Here is a 16,918-nt window from a genome sequence, read left to right on the forward strand (position 1 = left end):
CGCCCATCCACTCGCCCGCCCCCTTTTTTTTTTTTTTCCTCCCTCCCTCCCTCTCCCGAGCCTTGCAGGAGCTGCGGCAGATCTACCTTTTTCTTCTTCTTCTTCGCCTCCTCGACAGCCGGGGCGTGGAGCCGAGGGCATTTTGCAGCGGGGCTCGAGCTCTCCCTTCTTTTTTTTTTTCCTCTTTTTCCTCCCCCCCCCCCTCTTTCGGAGGAGGGGCGGAGGAAGCGGAAAGCCGCGCGGACTCGCTTTTTGGGGGCGGGGGGGAGAGAGAGCGCTTTCGGATGAACCATGTTGAGTCCTGCCAACGGGGAGCAGCTTCACCTGGTCAACTACGTGGAGGATTATCTGGACTCCATCGAGTCCCTGCCTTTCGACCTGCAGAGGAGCGTCTCCCTGATGAGGGAGATCGACGCCAAGTACCAAGGTAAAGGGGGGAAAATTAGGGATGGGAAATGGGGGGGGGGGGGCGCGGCGGAACAAAAGGGAGCCCGCTGGTGGATAGGGACTGTGTATGTTGCCAACTTGTACTTCCCAAGCGCTTAGTACAGTGCACGCAGTGAGCGCTCGATAAATGCGATCGATTGATACGCTGTAGGAAGGGGAGGGAGGAAAAAAAAGGGGGTGGTCTCGACGCCTGCGAAAGCGGCCTTTTGTAGGAGGGAAGGGGGCGGTGTAGTGGACGCCCGAAGAGGGGTCAGCAGCCCTAGAGTGCTGGGCAACGTTGGGCCTCCTTTCCAACAAAAAAGGCGCCCATCAAGGGGGCTTTAAATCCAAGTCTCCTATATAAAGTGGAGGGAGCGGGGGGGACTCTTCTCTCCAACCCGCTTTCCTCCTCCTGGCGGGGCCGGGGGAGCTGCTTCGGGGGAAACTTTGGGTGCTGGTGATAGGCCGGGCCGAGCGGGGTTGGGGGCGGAGAAAGGCTCCGGAGCCCACCCGCCGCCCCGCCAGCGCCCTCCGCGCTTTCCCCCGCACTCCCCTTCGCGGCGGCTTTTATAGGGGGCCTCGTTAGCATATCGGGCCGCGGCCCCGCCCCCCGCGCGCGCTGATTGGCCCCGGAGCGCCCCCCGCGGCCTGATTGGTCGGAAGGGCGGGCGCCCCGCCCCCTGGCGGCTTTCCGTTGCCGGCCTCCCCGAGGGGGGCCGGGCTCATTTGAATATCTCGAGGACCGCGGGGCCGCTGGCGGTGATTGGCGGGCCGGCCCCGGGCCCCGCCTCCGATTGGAGCTCGGCGGGGGGCGGGGCCCGGCCCTCGCGTCTCGCTCGGCATTGGGGCGGGGGCGGGCCTTGCGCCGCGTCCGGGCTTCCCATTGGCCGGTCGGGGGCGCCGCGCCGGCTTCCGGTCCGGGGACAATGGCGGACGGGGGGGGGGTGTGAGCGGGCGGCGCAGGGACCGCGCGGGAGCCGCCGCCCTGCACCCTGCCGCCGGCTCTCTGCGCATGCGCGGGCCCCGGGCGGTGAGCAAACCTTGCACAGAGCAGGTGCTCAGCACAGTGCTCTGCACGCAGGAGGTGCTCATCACAGCGCCCTGCACAGAGTAGGTGCCCCGCATGGTGCTCTGCATGCAGGAGGTGCTCCGCACAGTGCTCTGCACGCAGGAGGTGCTCCTCACAGCGCCCTGCACAGAGTAGGTGCTCCGCACGGTGCTCTGCATGCAGGAGGTGTTCCGCACAGTGCTCTGCGTGCAGGAGACGCTCTGCACAGAGTAGATGCTCCGCACAGTGCCTGCACGCAGGAGGTGCTCCTCAAAGCGCTCAGCACAGAGTAGATGCCTGAGTAGAGTAGATGCTCTGCACGCAGGAGGTGCTCCTCACAGCGCTCTGCACAGAGTAGGTGCTCCGCACAGTGCTCTGCACGCAGGAGGTGCCCCTCACAGCGCCCTGCACAGAGTAGGTGTTCTGCACGCAGAAGGCGCTCCTCACAGTGCTCTGCACAGAGTAGGTGCCCCGCATGCAGGAGGTGCTCCGCACAGTGCTCTGCACGCAGGAGGTGCTCCTCACAGCGCCCTGCACAGAGTAGGTGCTCTGCACGCAGAAGGTGCTCCTCACAGCGCTCTGCACAGAGTAGGTGTTCCGCATGCAGGAGGTGCTCCTCACAGCGCCCTGCACAGAGTAGGTGCTCCGCACAGTGCTCTTCACGCAGGAGGTGCTCCTCACAGCGCTCTGCACAGAGTAGGTGTTCCGCATACAGGAGGTGCTCCTCACAGCGCCCTGCACAGAGTAGGTGCTCCGCAAAGTGCTCTGCACGCAGAAGGTGCTCCTCACAGCGCTCTGCACAGAGTAGGTGCTCCACACGCAGGAGGTGCTCCTCACAGCGCCCTGCACAGAGTAGGTGCTCTGCACGGTACTCTACACAGAATAGGTACTCTGCACGCAGGAGGTGCTCCGCACAGTGCTCTGCACAGAGTAGGTGCCCCGCACAGTGCTCTGCACGTAGGAGGTAGTCCGCACAGTGCTCTGCACAGAGTAGGTGGTCTGCACAGCGCTCTGCACGCAGGAGGTGCTCCGCACATTGCTCTGCACAGAGTAGGTGCTCCGCACAGCGCTCTGTATGCAGGAGGTGCTCCGCACAGTGCTCTGCACAGAGTAGGTGCTCCGCACAGCGCTTTGCACGCAGGAGGTGCTCCACACATTGCTGTGCACAGAGTAGGTGCTCCGCACAGCGCTCTGCACGCAGGAGGTACTCCACATAGCGCTATACACAGAGTAGGTCTTCTGCACGCAGGAGGTGCCCCGCACAGAGCTGTGCACAGAGTAGGTACTCCACACAGAGCTCTGCATTAAGGAGGTGCCCCACACAGTGCTCTGCACAGAGTAGGTGCACCGCACAGCGCTCTGCACGCAGGAGGTGCTCTGCACGCAGCAGGTGTTCCGCACAGTGCTTTGCACAGGATAAGTGCCCGGTGTGATGCTCTGCACACAGTTACAGCGGTTGGGACAGAGGTCTGCACACAGGTAGGTGATAATAATCGTATTTGATAAGCGCTGACTATGTGCCAAGCACTGATCATTCATAATGATGATGATGTTGATGACATTTGTTAAGCGCTTACTATGTGCAAAGCTCTGTTCTAAGCGCTGGGGAGGTTACAAGGTGATCAGGTGGTCCCACGGGGGGGCTCACAGTCTTCATCCCCATTTTACAGATGAGGTCACTGAGGCACAGAGAGGTCAAGTGACTTGCCCAAAGTCACCCGGCTGGCGAGTGGTGGAGCCGGGATTTGAACCCGTGACCTCTGACTCCAAAGCCCGGGCTCTTTCCACTGAGCCACGCAGCTAAAGCAGTTGGGACAGCGTTTTGCACACAGTTAAAGCTCTAGGGACAGTGCCCTGCAGGTGGTAAAGCGCTCAATAAATACCATGAGTGACTTGGTGAGTGCTCAATAAATACCATGGATGATGATGTTTCTTAATCCCTTGGAGACTGGTGAGGAGTGTGAGCCCACTGCTGGGTAGGGACCATCTCTATATGTTGCCAACTTGTACTTCCCAAGCGTTTAGTACAGTGCTCTGCACACAGTAAGCGCTCAATAAATGCGATTGATTGATTGATTGACTGGGCCACCAGTCCCTTGCACTAAATCAAGAAACGTGTGTCTGTTACACGAGACTCAACGTGGGACTTGAAGCCAACAGTTGGAAATTCCCCAAATGCTAACGCGATTATCCAGTTTAATTTTGAGACCGCACCGATAGCCTAATGATCCCCACAGGACTTTAATCAATCAATCGGTCGTATTTATAGAGCGCTTACTGTGTGCAGAGCACTGTACTAAGTGCTTGGGAAGTACAAGTTGGCAACATATAAATTTAAATTTTCCCAGGGCAAAGTAACAGAGATGCCAATCCCTAAGTGGTATTTATTGAGCAGCTACTACGGGCAAAGCACTGTACGGAGCACTTGGGAGAGTACACTACAACGCTATATCAGGCATATTCCCTGCCCACATCGAGCTTGTGGCCTAGAGGAGGGGGGATAGATATTAATATAAATAAATTACAGATACGGACAGATTACAGATACCCTAAACGCCGTAGGGTAGCGTTGAAGGGTTTAGCTTCCGTGTGTCGACATTGAAAGGTTTGAAACGTTTCCCCCGTGTCGAATCCTTAATATCGTGTCCGGTAGAAATCAATCCCACGGACTGGTTCAGCCGGTTCGCCCGGATGCGGCGTAAAACTTGAGAAAGACGCCCCGACCTGTGTGAAACAATTGATTTTTCCGTTCGGTAATCAGCCGGATTCCATCGGTCGGCGTCGAGTGCTCGGTTAATCGGGAATGGGCCGGTGGGCTGACGTGACCGCGGGTTTAATTTTCCAGGAATCTGAATTAAAGAGGCTCAGTAGTTGACGGTTTTCGAAAGGAATTCCAAATCACCCTGACCTGGGAGTGTAGGAATGGTGCCAAAATGAAAGTTTCTTGGTTGTTAAGCGGTGTAGAGACGTATTCGCCGGTCTCTGATGTTTTATAAGTGTGGTTCTGCGGTGACAATGTGGAGATGGAATTGTTTTTAGTGCATCTGGGACCTGTAAAATATATGAGCCTCTCGAGAGAATCCGTTCTCCAAACTGATCCAATAAAAGTAAAGTCCGTTCTCTGTTATTAAGAAAAGGCTGGCCAGGCACGTAAATAATCTTATTTTCCCAATTCTTTTAAAAACTGCATCTCTTTTTTAACTTGGTAGTGCGGAGAGGCGCCAGCGTGGCCTAGTGAAGACAGCATCCAACCGAGAGTCAGGAGACCTGGGTTCTAGTCACACTGCTGCCGCTTTTGTTTTTATGAAATAAATGGAAATTAAACGCTCCGTACACGTCCACCGCTGTTCAGAGCGCCGGGGTACGTCCAGGTTTATCAGGTCGGACGCAGTCCCTGTCCCACGTGAGGCTCCCAGTTGAAGTAGGAGGGAGAATCAATCAATCGTATTTATTGAGCGCTGACTGTGTGCAGAGCGCTGTACTAAGCGCTTGGGAAGTCCAAGTTGGCAACATATAGAGACAGTCCCTACCCAACAGTGGGCTCACGGTCTCAAAGGGGGAGACAGAGAACAAAACCAGACATACTAACAAAAGAAAATAAATAGAATAGATATGTACAAGTAAATAAATAGAGTAATAAATATGTACAAACATATATACATATATACAGGTGCTGTGGGGAAGGGAAGGAGGTAAGACGGGGGGATGGAGAGGGGGACGAGGGGGAGAGGAAGGAAAGGAGAATCATCATCATCAATCGTATTTATTGAGCGCTTACTATGTGCAGAGCACTGTACTAAGTGCTTGGGAAGTACAAATTGGCAACATATCATCATCATCAATCGTATTTATTGAGCGCTTACTATGTGCAGAGCACTGTACTAAGCGCTTGGGAAGTACAAATTGGCAACATCTAGAGACAGTCCCTACCCAACAGCGGGCTCACAGTCTAAAAGGGGGAGACAGAGAACAAAACCAAACATACTAACAAAATAAAATAAATAGAATAGATACGTACAAATAAAATAAATAAATAAATAAATAAATGCCAAGCCCCCATTTTGCAGTTGAGGAAACCGAGGCCCAGAGAAGCGCAGTGTCTTGCCCAAGGACACACGGCAGGCTGTCCACTAAGACACCCTGCTTCCCGGTGTCACCCTGGGGGTGAAAGTCTTGGGTCCACCTAATAAATGCCGTTACTATCGTTGCTGTTGTTTAAAATTTTCCTTTTCGCAGCCCAGAATGTCCCTTTTGGCAATTTCACACTAGTTACGGTATTCATTAAGCACATCCTAGGTGCCGAGAACCACACCGACCAAGCGGTGAAGACAGCACGTTCACCAGCAAAAATTATCCTCAAACGTCACCCCAGGAGCCTTGGGGGGTTCCCATAGCCATTATCTTGAGACAGCGATTGAGGAGGCGAAATTTAATGCCATCACCTTTAAAAAAAAAAAGCAGCAATCTTGAAACTCGAAGCACTGCACTGAGCAGATTTTTGGTTTTGATTCATTCAATCAATCGTATTTATTGAGCGCTTACTGTGTGCAGAGCACTGCACTAAGCGCTTGGGAAGTACAAGTTGGCAACATATAGAGATGGTCCCTACCCAGTAGCGGGCTCACAGTGTGGAAGGGGGTGACAGACAACAAAACAAAACATACTAACAAAATAAAAAAAAAAAAACAGAATAAATATGTACAAGTAAAATAAATAGAGTAGTAAATATTTACAAACATATATGGTATTTGTTAAGCACTTACTATGTGCCAGGCACTGTACTAAGCGCTGGGGTAGACAAACAAATCGGGTTGGACACAGTCCTTTTGATGATGAGTTTCTTTTCTTAGACCATTTAGGCCATTTAAAATCCCTACTGTATTTCACTCAAGTGGAAAATGTATTTAAAATATACTTTAAAAAAAAAACCCTAAGTCAAATACGTTATCCGGTCTGCTGTCCAAAAAAGTTTTTGTCCCCATCTTTCGCGGCCTGAAAACAACTCAAAACCGAGAAATTGTCCTCATGTCTACTTGTAAACTGTGGCTTTTTTAACCTGTCTCGTTTTCTTTATCTCTGTTTGTGTAAGCAATACCACCTGGAGGAGGTTGTGAGGATGGTTTGTGTGGGAATGATCCTGGGGAGCAGAGGAAAATAAGAGTTTATTTGGGATTACGGCCGCTGAGAGTGGAATAGAAAGGTGGAAGTTTGGAAGAGCTCCGTTTGGCTCAGTTTTTTTTTGTTTTGTTTTTACTTTTGTTTTAACTGGCGTCCAAAGTTGTGAGTGAAACCGAGCTCTTTAGGATCTGGGTTGGATCATTTGATCTTCTATCTGATTTTTTTTTTTCCTCCAAAAAAGTGTATGTTTTAGTGCTGGAAGTGCTAGGGAGGAAAAGGAATTCATAAGTGCTGAGACCTGGCTTCCCAAATGGCCATCTGTCAAAGTAGAAGACGGTTTCAAATCCATAAAAAAAAAAATAGTGTGACGGTTTCAGGCTCTCTTAAAAATAAGCTGGCAGCCTCAAATGCTTTTTCAGACCCTGCCTGTGTCTCTTGAAACATTTAAGCCTAAAAATTCACTAAACTGTTCCCGTCGGCCTGACCAGAAAAGGTTTCGCTGAAACGAAGGCCGCCGAGTTATCCTTCGTGTTGCGGGCGGAAAGCTGAAATCGTGAGGTTGGTTTCCATTTTAAATGTTTGTTTTTTTTTTTTCTTTTTGGTCAAGGCTCTAATAAATGAGTTTCTCATCGTATAAATGACCAAAAGAGTTTGTGGTGTAGGGGATAGGGGATGAGAAAGCATCATTTCGCGGGGCGGGGATCCCCCTTCCGACCGCACCACCGATCCCGCGCCTCGTTTCCCGGCCTCGGCGCAGATGAGAAAATGGACAGAGTACCGCGTCGGGTTGTGGGCCGTGAAAATTCCCCCCGTTCGGTAATGGCATCGCTGTGTATATATGTTATATATGTTTGTACATATTTATTACTCTATTTATTTATTTTATTTGTACATATCTCTTCTATTTATTTTATTTTGTTAGTATATTTGGTTTTGTTCTCTGTCTCCCCCTTTTAGACTGTGAGCCCACTGTTGGGTAGGGACTGTCTCTATGTGTTGCCAATTTGTACTTCCCAAGCACTTAGTACAGCGCCCTGCACACGGTAAGCGCTCAATAAATGCGATTGATGATGATGATGATGATGTGTAAATTGGGAATTTCCGTATTAAACCGAACCAGGCCCCAGATGGACAACGTAGCCCCGGGCGAACGATAGGAATCAAGTTTCGCCCGTTCACCTCCATTCTCCTCCTCAGCTCTCCCCTCGGAGCCAAAGGGTTCGGTCATCCTTGGCTCCGGCGTTTTCCCCGAGCTCCTCTTCGGGCGTTTTGAGCGGCGGCGTGCCGACCCTGAGCGGGGCCGGGGTTCGGTTTTCCGGCGGAAGGGAGAAAGACGCATCGCCGGCCGGGGTTCGGGACGGGGAAGCGTCCCGGTGACTCCCCCTCGTAGGACGGTGGAGCGGGAGGGCGTTCTGCCGTGGTCTCCCGCGGAGGGAGCGTAATACCGCGTCTCGGTTCCTTGTGTCGCAGATATCCTGAAAGAGCTGGATGACTATTACGAGCGGTTCAAGCGGGAGACGGACCCGGGCCAGAAGCGGAGGGTCCTCCACTGCATCCAGAGAGCGCTGATCCGGAGCCAGGAGCTGGGCGACGAGAAGATCCAGATCGTCAGCCAGATGGTGGAACTGGTGGAGAACCGGACCCGCCAGGTCGACAGCCACGTGGATCTGTTCGAGACCCGCCCGGAGGCCAACGACCCCGCGGGCAACGGCGGCAAGGCCGGGCTGGAGAAGGCCAAGAGCGAGACCCCGGGCCAGGCGGAGAAGCCGAACAACAAGCGGTCCAGGCGGCAGCGCAACAACGAGAACCGGGAGAACGCCTCCAACAACCACGACCACGACGACCTCACCTCGGGGACGCCCAAGGAGAAGAAGGCGAAGACGTCCAAGAAGAAGAAGCGGTCCAAGGCCAAGGCGGAGAGGGAGCCCTCCCCGGCCGACCTCCCCATCGACCCCAACGAGCCCACCTACTGCCTGTGCAACCAGGTGTCCTACGGGGAGATGATCGGCTGCGACAACGACGAGTGTCCCATCGAGTGGTTCCATTTCTCGTGCGTGGGACTCAACCACAAACCCAAGGGCCGGTGGTACTGTCCGAAATGCCGGGGGGAGAACGAGAAGACCATGGACAAGGCCTTGGAAAAATCCAAAAAAGAGCGGGCGTACAATAGGTAGTCTGTTGAAAACGTCCCCCCCCCCCTGCCCCCGCGCCCCCGCCCCGCCCCGTTGTTTTACCGGCAAGGAAAACCTAAAGCGAGCCAGTGTATTTATTGCCATCGACCCCATCGCCGTTGAGGTGGAAGGATCGCACAGTGTCTATTTTTTTAAAGGAGACGAGAAAACGAACCATTCCCGTCGGGAGGGACTGCATGTTTCGGGCTCCTCCCCCTCCCTCCCAGCCCCCTCCCCGTATAGCCGTCGTTTTCCGATTCATTTGGTACATCCGTAACAACGTGGTCTGTGGAATCGGCATTTTTGGTTTTTTTGTTTTTCCTAAAAAAAAAAATAAAGAAGAGTCCCAGAATCCGGTTAAATTTAGCCGTCCGTCGATTCGGGCTCAAATTTCTCATATCGGCACCCCCCGCCCCGTCCCCGGAAGCACTTAAAACCCCGAATGAACGCAGGCGAGAGGGAATTCTCTAAATGCGGCTTCATACCTTTTAATTTCATAGGAGGAGATGGTTTTTCCTTTCCGGAAATTTGAAAAACAGTTTCGCTCGCCGGGCGTATCTGAATTAAGATACCGCAGGTCGCAAACTGGAATTTGTTGGGACGGAGACCGAGGCGGCAGCGAACGAGAAAAGGTGAAACGCGGTTGGTTCCTGCTACAGCCGGTGTCAGTATAAACGTTGTCACGAAAGGTTTAGGATTCAGATGTTATTATTATTTTTTTTTTTTTAAACCGTTCCTGGCTAAATTTTACATGACGAAACATTTTATATGCTGGCCCGGACCCCTCGGGGCCGTTTTAAAAATGACCGAGTTCGTTTTATAGTTAACCAAAAAGTGGTTTAGCCGAGAAACTTAACACAAATCAAGCTTTATACTGTCACAGATAAGTGTAGCAATCTTTAATTTGTAGAAGTTGTATAAATGTAAATTTTTAAGTCGACTTGCACTTAACTGTATTATAATCGGAAATGCAGCCAAATGCCGTTGCAAAACCAGTGAGCATTTCCCTCTCTGTGTATGAAAGTTGTACAGCCGTGATATTAAATAAATGAAACTTGGACGTTTTGCCTCCGGGCGTGTACTTCGATCACTTAAAGTATCATAACGTGTCTTTTAAAAGCAGAACAGGGCCAGCAACTTAAGAGGGTATGACCGTGGAGGGGAGATCCGTGTGACTGACCGTCAGCCATCGGCCAAATTACGGCAAAGTGAACATCCAAGTAGTGGGTAAATCTTCCAAACCGTTGCGAATAGAGAAGGGACGCGGCCCAGTGGAAAGAGCACGGGCCCGGGCGTCGCGGCACCTCGGTTCTGAGCCCGGCTCCGCCACTTGTCTGCTGCGCGTGACCTTGGGTAAGTCACTTCGCTTCTCCGGGCCTCAGTTACCTCATCCGAAGAGGAGGTTCAGACCGTGAGCGACACGTGTGTCGGGCCGGATTAGCTCGTGTCTTCCCCAGCACTTAGTACGGTGCCCGGCACGTAGGAAGCGCCGAGCGGGTGCCTTTTAAAACCAAAAAACCAGCAAGTTCATTCATTCACTCAGTCGTATTTATTGAGCGCTTACTGTGTGCAGAGCGCTTGGAAAGTACACGTCGGCAGCATATAGAGACGGTCCCCCAACAACGGGCTCGCAGTCTGCAATCAATCAATCAATCATATTTATTGAGCGCTTACTGTGTGCAGAGCACTGTACTGAGCGCTTGGGAAATACAAGTTGGCAACATATAGAGACAGTCCCTACCCAACGGTGGGCTCACAGTCTAGAAGGGGGAACAAACAAAACATGTGGACAGGTGTCGAGTCATCAGAATAAATAGAGATAAAGCCAGATTCACGTCGTTAACAAAATAAATAGAATAGTAAATATGTACAAATAAAAAAATAGCAAATAAGCAATAGCAATAATAATAGCAAATTAGCAAATAAAAAACTTCAGCGCTTGAGCTTTCTCTGAGAGCCATCCGTACATTGGAGACAGTTAGAACCGTTTCTTTTCCTACTAGGGAGTAGGGTTCATTAACACATTTCACGTGCCGCGTTTTATTTCCCTTTTAGCATTATAAAAACGGTTCTGCTCGGGGTTCAAATATTTCACGGCGCGACTAGATCATTCACGTTTCTGAAAAACCAACGGCTCCCTACTTTAGCTCTGGCTAAAGTTTGATTTGGGGAAGCGGGGGAAATAAAAGCTTTCTTCCGACTCATCCTCAGGCCTTCCAGATGTGTTTTTTTTTTAAAGGTAAAATTAAAGTCCTTAGAATTCAGTTTCTCCACTGAAATTTTCAATCACAGGTCAGAAACCAAGGGAGAGAGATTTGGGGAAAATTCTGAAAGCAATTCAGGCAAGTAGACTCTTCAAACGTCAGCAGTGTTAAAACAAAGGGAAATGAAATAACTTAGTCGTGGTTTTTATCCGATGTGAATTACGGTTGTCCTGAGATTCATTCATTCATTCAGTCATATTTATTGAGCCCTTACTCTGTGCAGAGCACTGTACTAAGCGCTTGGGAAGTACAAGTTGGGAACATACAGAGACGGTCCCTACCCAACACCGGGCTCACAGTCTAGAAGGGGGAGACAGACAACAAAACAAAACATGTTTTGAGATGGCCATTAGCCATTAGGTCCCTCTTCTTGCTAGTCTTCCGCCCTCAGCCACCAAAGTGTGGCCCCTCAGACCGAGTGACGTGGCCAAAAAGTGGAGAAAGGATTTTCAGTCCTGCCGCTCCACCCGCTAGAGAAGTTCCCAAGCCGCAGCAAACGAATCGGGTGTCCCTTCCATGAGCCAAAGTCTGAAAAAGGGCAGACGGAGAGGGCGGCCTGGGAATCAGATGACCGCAGTGTGACCTTGGGTAAGTCATTTAACTTTCCTGGGCCTCGGTTTCCTCCTCCCTAAAATGAGGATTCACGATATCGGCTCTTCGTCCCCTCAGACTGAGCTCCATGTGGGACAGGGACTGTCTTACCCTATCTTCTTGAAGCTCCTTGTGTCACAAAGTAGATAGAGTGCAGGCCTGGGCGTCAGAAGGACACGGCTCTGCTACTTGTCTGCTCTGTGACTCTGTGAAGGTCACTTAACTTCTCTGGGCCTCAGTTCCCTCATCTGTAAAATGGGGATGGAGACTGGGAGTCCCTGTGGGACAGGGACTGGGTCCAAACGCATTATCTTGTATCTACGCCAGAGCTGAGTTTAGTGCCTGGCACATAAGGGGTGCTTCACAAATACCACAATTATTATTGTTGCTTTTGGGTGAGTTGTCCGAGTAAAAGAGAGACAGGAAGGGAATGAGAACTCTTCCAGGACCGTCAGAAGAATGGAAACTCTTCCAAAACCATCAGAAGAGGAGAGGGACGCTGATACCATGCTGCCAAAGAGAAAATAATAATGGCAGGCGATACAATCTCTCCATCTGCAGTATTGAGTTTTTAACTGTGCGGACGCTGTATTATGCATTTGGGAGAGCAGTCAAACAATGGTATTTATCGAGTGCTTACTATTTGCAGAGCGCTGTACTAAGCACTTGGGAGAGTACAACAATAATAATAATAACGATGGCATTTATTAAGCGCTACTATGTGCACCCGTTCCTTGCCCAAGGTGGGTTTACAGTCTAGCGAGAGGGAAATGAAACCTGAGGAATGTCCAGGAGGGGTGAGACAGAAAGAGAGGGCCAAAGATGTAGAGATGGTTCAAGTACAAGTGGAAGAAACAGGCTAACAAGAATGGAAGCAGTATGGCCTAGTGGAGAGAGCAAGAGGACCTGGGTTCTAATCCCAGCTGTGCCCCTTGCCTGCTCTGTGACTCTGGGCAAGTCACTTCACTTCTCCGTGCCTCAGTTCCCTCATCTACAAAATGGGGATTCAATACCTGTTCTCCCTTCTACTTAGCCTGGGAGCCCCATATTGGACCTGGTGGTGGTGGTGTATCTACCCCAGGGCTTAAGTACAGTGCTTGGCACATAGTAAGCACTTAACGACCTCAATTATTATTATTACTATTTGAGGCGGGAGAGTGGCAGGGGAGATGAGAGATTGGCAGGAAGGGACTTTGAGAGAAAAATAAAGAAGAAGAGGGGGAAAAGAATCACATTAAGTGCTTACTGTGTGCAGAGCACTGTACTAAGCGCTTGAGAGGATGAGACAACAGAGTTGGTAGACGCGGTCCCTACTCACAATGAGCTCACAGTCTAGAGGGCAAAAGAAGAGGATTCATATAACTTGCTGGTTGCGAGCCCCTTCTAGACTGTGAACCCGTTGTTGGGTAGGGATCGTCTCTGTTGCAGAAATGTACTTTCCAAGCGCTTAGTACAGTGCTCTGCACACAGTAAGCACTTAACGACCTCAATTATTATTATTACTATTTGAGGCAGGAGAATGGCAGGGGAGATGAGAGATTGGCAGGAGCGGGAGAATGGCAGGGGAGATGAGAGATTGGCAGGAAGGGACTTTGAGAGAAAAGGAAGAGGAGGGGGAAAAGAATCACATTAAGTGCTTATTGTGTGCAGAGCACTGTACTAAGCGCTTGAGAGGATGAGACAACAGAGTTGGTAGACGCGGTCCCTACTCTCAATGAGCTCACAGTCTAGAGGGCAAAAGAAGAGGATTCATATAACTTGCTGGTTGCGAGCCCCTTCTAGACTGTGAACCCGTTGTTGGGTAGGGATCGTCTCTGTTGCAGAAATGTACTTTCCAAGCGCTTAGTACAGTGCTCTGCACACAGTAAGCGCTGAATAAATACAACTGAATGAACTACCAGTACTACCGCTACTAGTCAAATAGCAATCCTGTAGCCCAGAGAAACAAGTGAAAACCGATTCACACATTCTTAGGAGTCTGCGCTAGGGTAATAATGACTTTAATGGCGTAAAGCTATTATATAAAATGAAAACGGGCTGAAAAGTGAAGAGGCTGAGTTTTTAACCTAGGAGATGATGCATCTTACCAGCTTTTGTCCTAAGGGGAATACGGCATTGCGAGAGGCATCTTTTCCTGTTAAAAATTATACAAAGCAGTTAAGAGGAAAGCTGTACGTTCTTCACCGGTAAATTTAGCAAATATCTGCTAGACAGCTCGTTATGGGCAGGGAACATGTCTGCTAATTCTGTGGTACTCTCCCAAGCGCTTTGTACAGTGTTCTGCGCATAGTAAGCACTGAATAAATACCATTTATTTGATTGATTGATCTGCAGGACTTGGAAGATTAGTGATAAGCAGGAAAGCAATCAAATTAAAATTTACCCAAATGACTCAGGTACAACTGTTGTCCCTGGTTTCACTTCTTGAAAGAGAAAAGTCTTAAAAAAGGCATATTTATGAAAAACAAAGTTTCCTTTCAGAATCTTATGTCAAAACCAAATGTGTTTTCATACTCGTTCTGGTACGCAATCATTTCGAGCTGCATGGTTGATAGAGACACTGTTCATTTCGAGGATCTGAAAACATGCTATTTTCAGAAGAGCGCGAATACATCATTTTAAAACTCTATTGCCTACTTACCTGTGAAAATTTGGACAGTTTTTATAGTGATAAAAAACGGTATTCTTTGTGATGGAAGCTGTAATAGTTGGTTTCGGTGTGCCAGGTTGAAGCAAATCATTTAACCGCCTCAAAAGCCATTTAGGTAACTCATTACAGTCTTGTTGCTACATTGAATTTTTTCAGGGGAAAGAAAAAAACTGCAGGGAACAGACTCTAAATCAGGCTTGGGACTACCTGAGCATTTAGAAGTGTATTTCAGAAACCATTATTCTTCCTCTCATTAACCACTGGTCTGGATTAGGAGATTTTTTAAAAGCGGTGTTTGTATTTGGACCCCGTCTTACAAACGTAAGAACAGTGCTGTGGAATAGCAATTGGCGATAATACTGTAAATCTGAAGGCCAAATGTTGAAAATTCAAGAACCTAAAGTACTCTTATGAAAGGTAGTGATATCTAGATTAATAATAATAATAATGGTATTTGTTAAGGGCTTACTGTACTAAGCGCTGGGGTGGGTGCAAGCAAATCAGGCTGGACACAATCCCTGGCCCACATGGGGCTCACATTATCGATCCCTTTTTACAGATGAGGTGACTGAGGTAGAGAAGTTAAGTGACGTCCCCAGGTCACACAGCAGGCAAGTGGCGGAGCCGGGATTAGAACTCACAACCTCCTGATCCCAGGCCCGTGCTCAAACCTTGCTACTGCTATGGTCAAAGGCAACAGGAACTCCTCAGTATGAGAAATGAGCCATGTTCAAGAGGTAGCATGCACCCCCATCCTCTGTCATATGCAAAAATGTGTGGATCCAATGGTATTTGAGAGCCGAGAAAAGGCCGCTCACTGGTTCGTAAGAAAGATGTAGAATCAACAATGAAGAAGGGATCCCTCCTTGGAGAGAAATCCCTTTAAATTGCAGACCCACTTTATACACATTACTTGAATTTGTTCTAGCCATGGGTGTATTGAAAAAGGGTTCTCCACCTTTCCACTTCCACTCAGGAAGACTTCGTGATCTCTGTACCTCTGTCTTGCACCCTCTAAAGCGCTTAGTACAGTGCCCTGCGCCCAGAAAGCGCTCAGTGAATAGCATTGCTCTCTTGCGGATCTCTCGTCCTGTTTCTGACTTCATTTTGGTCCATGCTGTCGTTAAATCTGTGTCTCTTGCCCCTTTCCCATCTCTACCTTGGCCTCTCTGTAGATGGGTGTGACTGCCCTGTGGGATATTGTTTGTATTTTAATCCGAGCTGCCAAGTTTTCAATTTAAGGGCAGGGGCAAGAAAGGATGTGAGGAATGGAGGGGATGGGCTATGAAGAACCAACGGGGTAGAAAACTTGGGAGTATTTTCAGCTCTAATAGAAAACTCTCGGTTCTGGTTGGAGGTTTGGGGTGTTCACTATTGGGAATACAAGGCTCAGAAAACTAGCTACACCCCCACCCCCGCCAAATTCCAAGCGCTTAATACAGTGCCTTGCACACAGTAAGAGCTCGATAAATCCGATTGAATGAATGAATGAAATACACACAAACACAGGCGCACACACACACAGACCACCCCCCAACATCCACCAGAGTTGACACCTCAATGCCTCTTTCTCCATTTCCATTTTTCATTTTCCATTCCTTTGTTGCCGTCAATCGGTAGTGCTTCCTGAGCGCTTTGTGCACAGCACTGTACTAAGTGTTTGGGAGCGCAAAATAGAGTTAATAATAGATGACTGTTGTACCTTTTCACCTCCATCTTTCTGTATCTGTGTCTCTGCCACCGTAGAACGTTCCCATCGGCTCCGGTCTTTGTCCCTGTGTGTCACCGGGCACCTAACAATCCGTTTTCCTCTCCGTTTCTCCGGCTTTACGCGTAGTCTTTTTGCACGGTCCGTCTCTGATTCTGTCTCTCTTGTCTTTGACTCTTTGTCTCCGTCTCTCCTCCATCTCTGATTCTTTCTCTCTTGTCTTTGACTCTTTGTCTCTGTCTCGCCAAGGACCTCTGACTATATTTTGATCGATCGCTCGCTCTTTGGGGGTCTGTTTCTCAGCCTTTCCGGGTTTCGAGAGGGTGTAGCTCCGCGTCGTTTCGTGTTCGCGCTGAATCCAAATGTTGCTTTGCGGGAGAACCTCCTTAAATGGGTCTACCTTAATAGGAGGCAGGCCAGTATCTGCCTTCTTGGGTTTATTTGTTTGTTTTTTTGGTCTGTTCTCAATGAATAGCTGCTCCTCTGTGACAGGGGAAGATTGCCTGCTCCTTTTGTTCGTGTTTGGTTTGGTTTCTACTGCCGCCCTTAACTCTTCATTCCAGAAAGGGTTTCATTCCTGAGCTGGAAGTGCAGTAGCTACAAAAACCCTTGGGTGATTAATTATTAGACTGTCTAGCATATATCAGTGGGCTTCCATGATACATTTTATTACAAGTGAATTCAGGCTTGTGCAAATTTTAGGGAATTGCTCTTTTAGGATACAATAACTGTGGCATCTGTTAAGTGCTTACCATGGGTCAGACACTGCACTAAGCGCTGGGGTAGATACAAGATAATTAGACCCAACGTGGGACTCCCCGTCTAAGTAGGAGGGAGAACAGAAATTGAATCCCTATTCTGAAGATAATAATGATGGCATTTATTAAGCGGTTACTATGTGCAATGCACTGTTCTAAGCGCTGGGGAGGTTATAGGATGATC

General features: G+C 49.4%; 1 protein-coding gene across 1 annotated transcript; it reads left to right on the plus strand.

Annotated features, from left to right (window-relative positions):
* ING1 (inhibitor of growth family member 1) lies at positions 1-9,818 on the plus strand. The gene is made up of 3 exons (XM_038761701.1): positions 1-427; positions 8,063-8,762; positions 9,264-9,818. Exons 1-3 carry the CDS (start codon positions 292-294, stop codon positions 9,328-9,330), a joined length of 903 nt encoding a protein of 300 aa, XP_038617629.1. The 5' UTR covers positions 1-291; the 3' UTR covers positions 9,331-9,818.
* Positions 9,819-16,918: the final 7,100 nt, after the last annotated feature.

Source organism: Tachyglossus aculeatus, chromosome 20 (genome assembly GCF_015852505.1).
Source record: "Tachyglossus aculeatus isolate mTacAcu1 chromosome 20, mTacAcu1.pri, whole genome shotgun sequence".
NCBI lineage: Eukaryota > Metazoa > Chordata > Mammalia > Monotremata > Tachyglossidae > Tachyglossus > Tachyglossus aculeatus.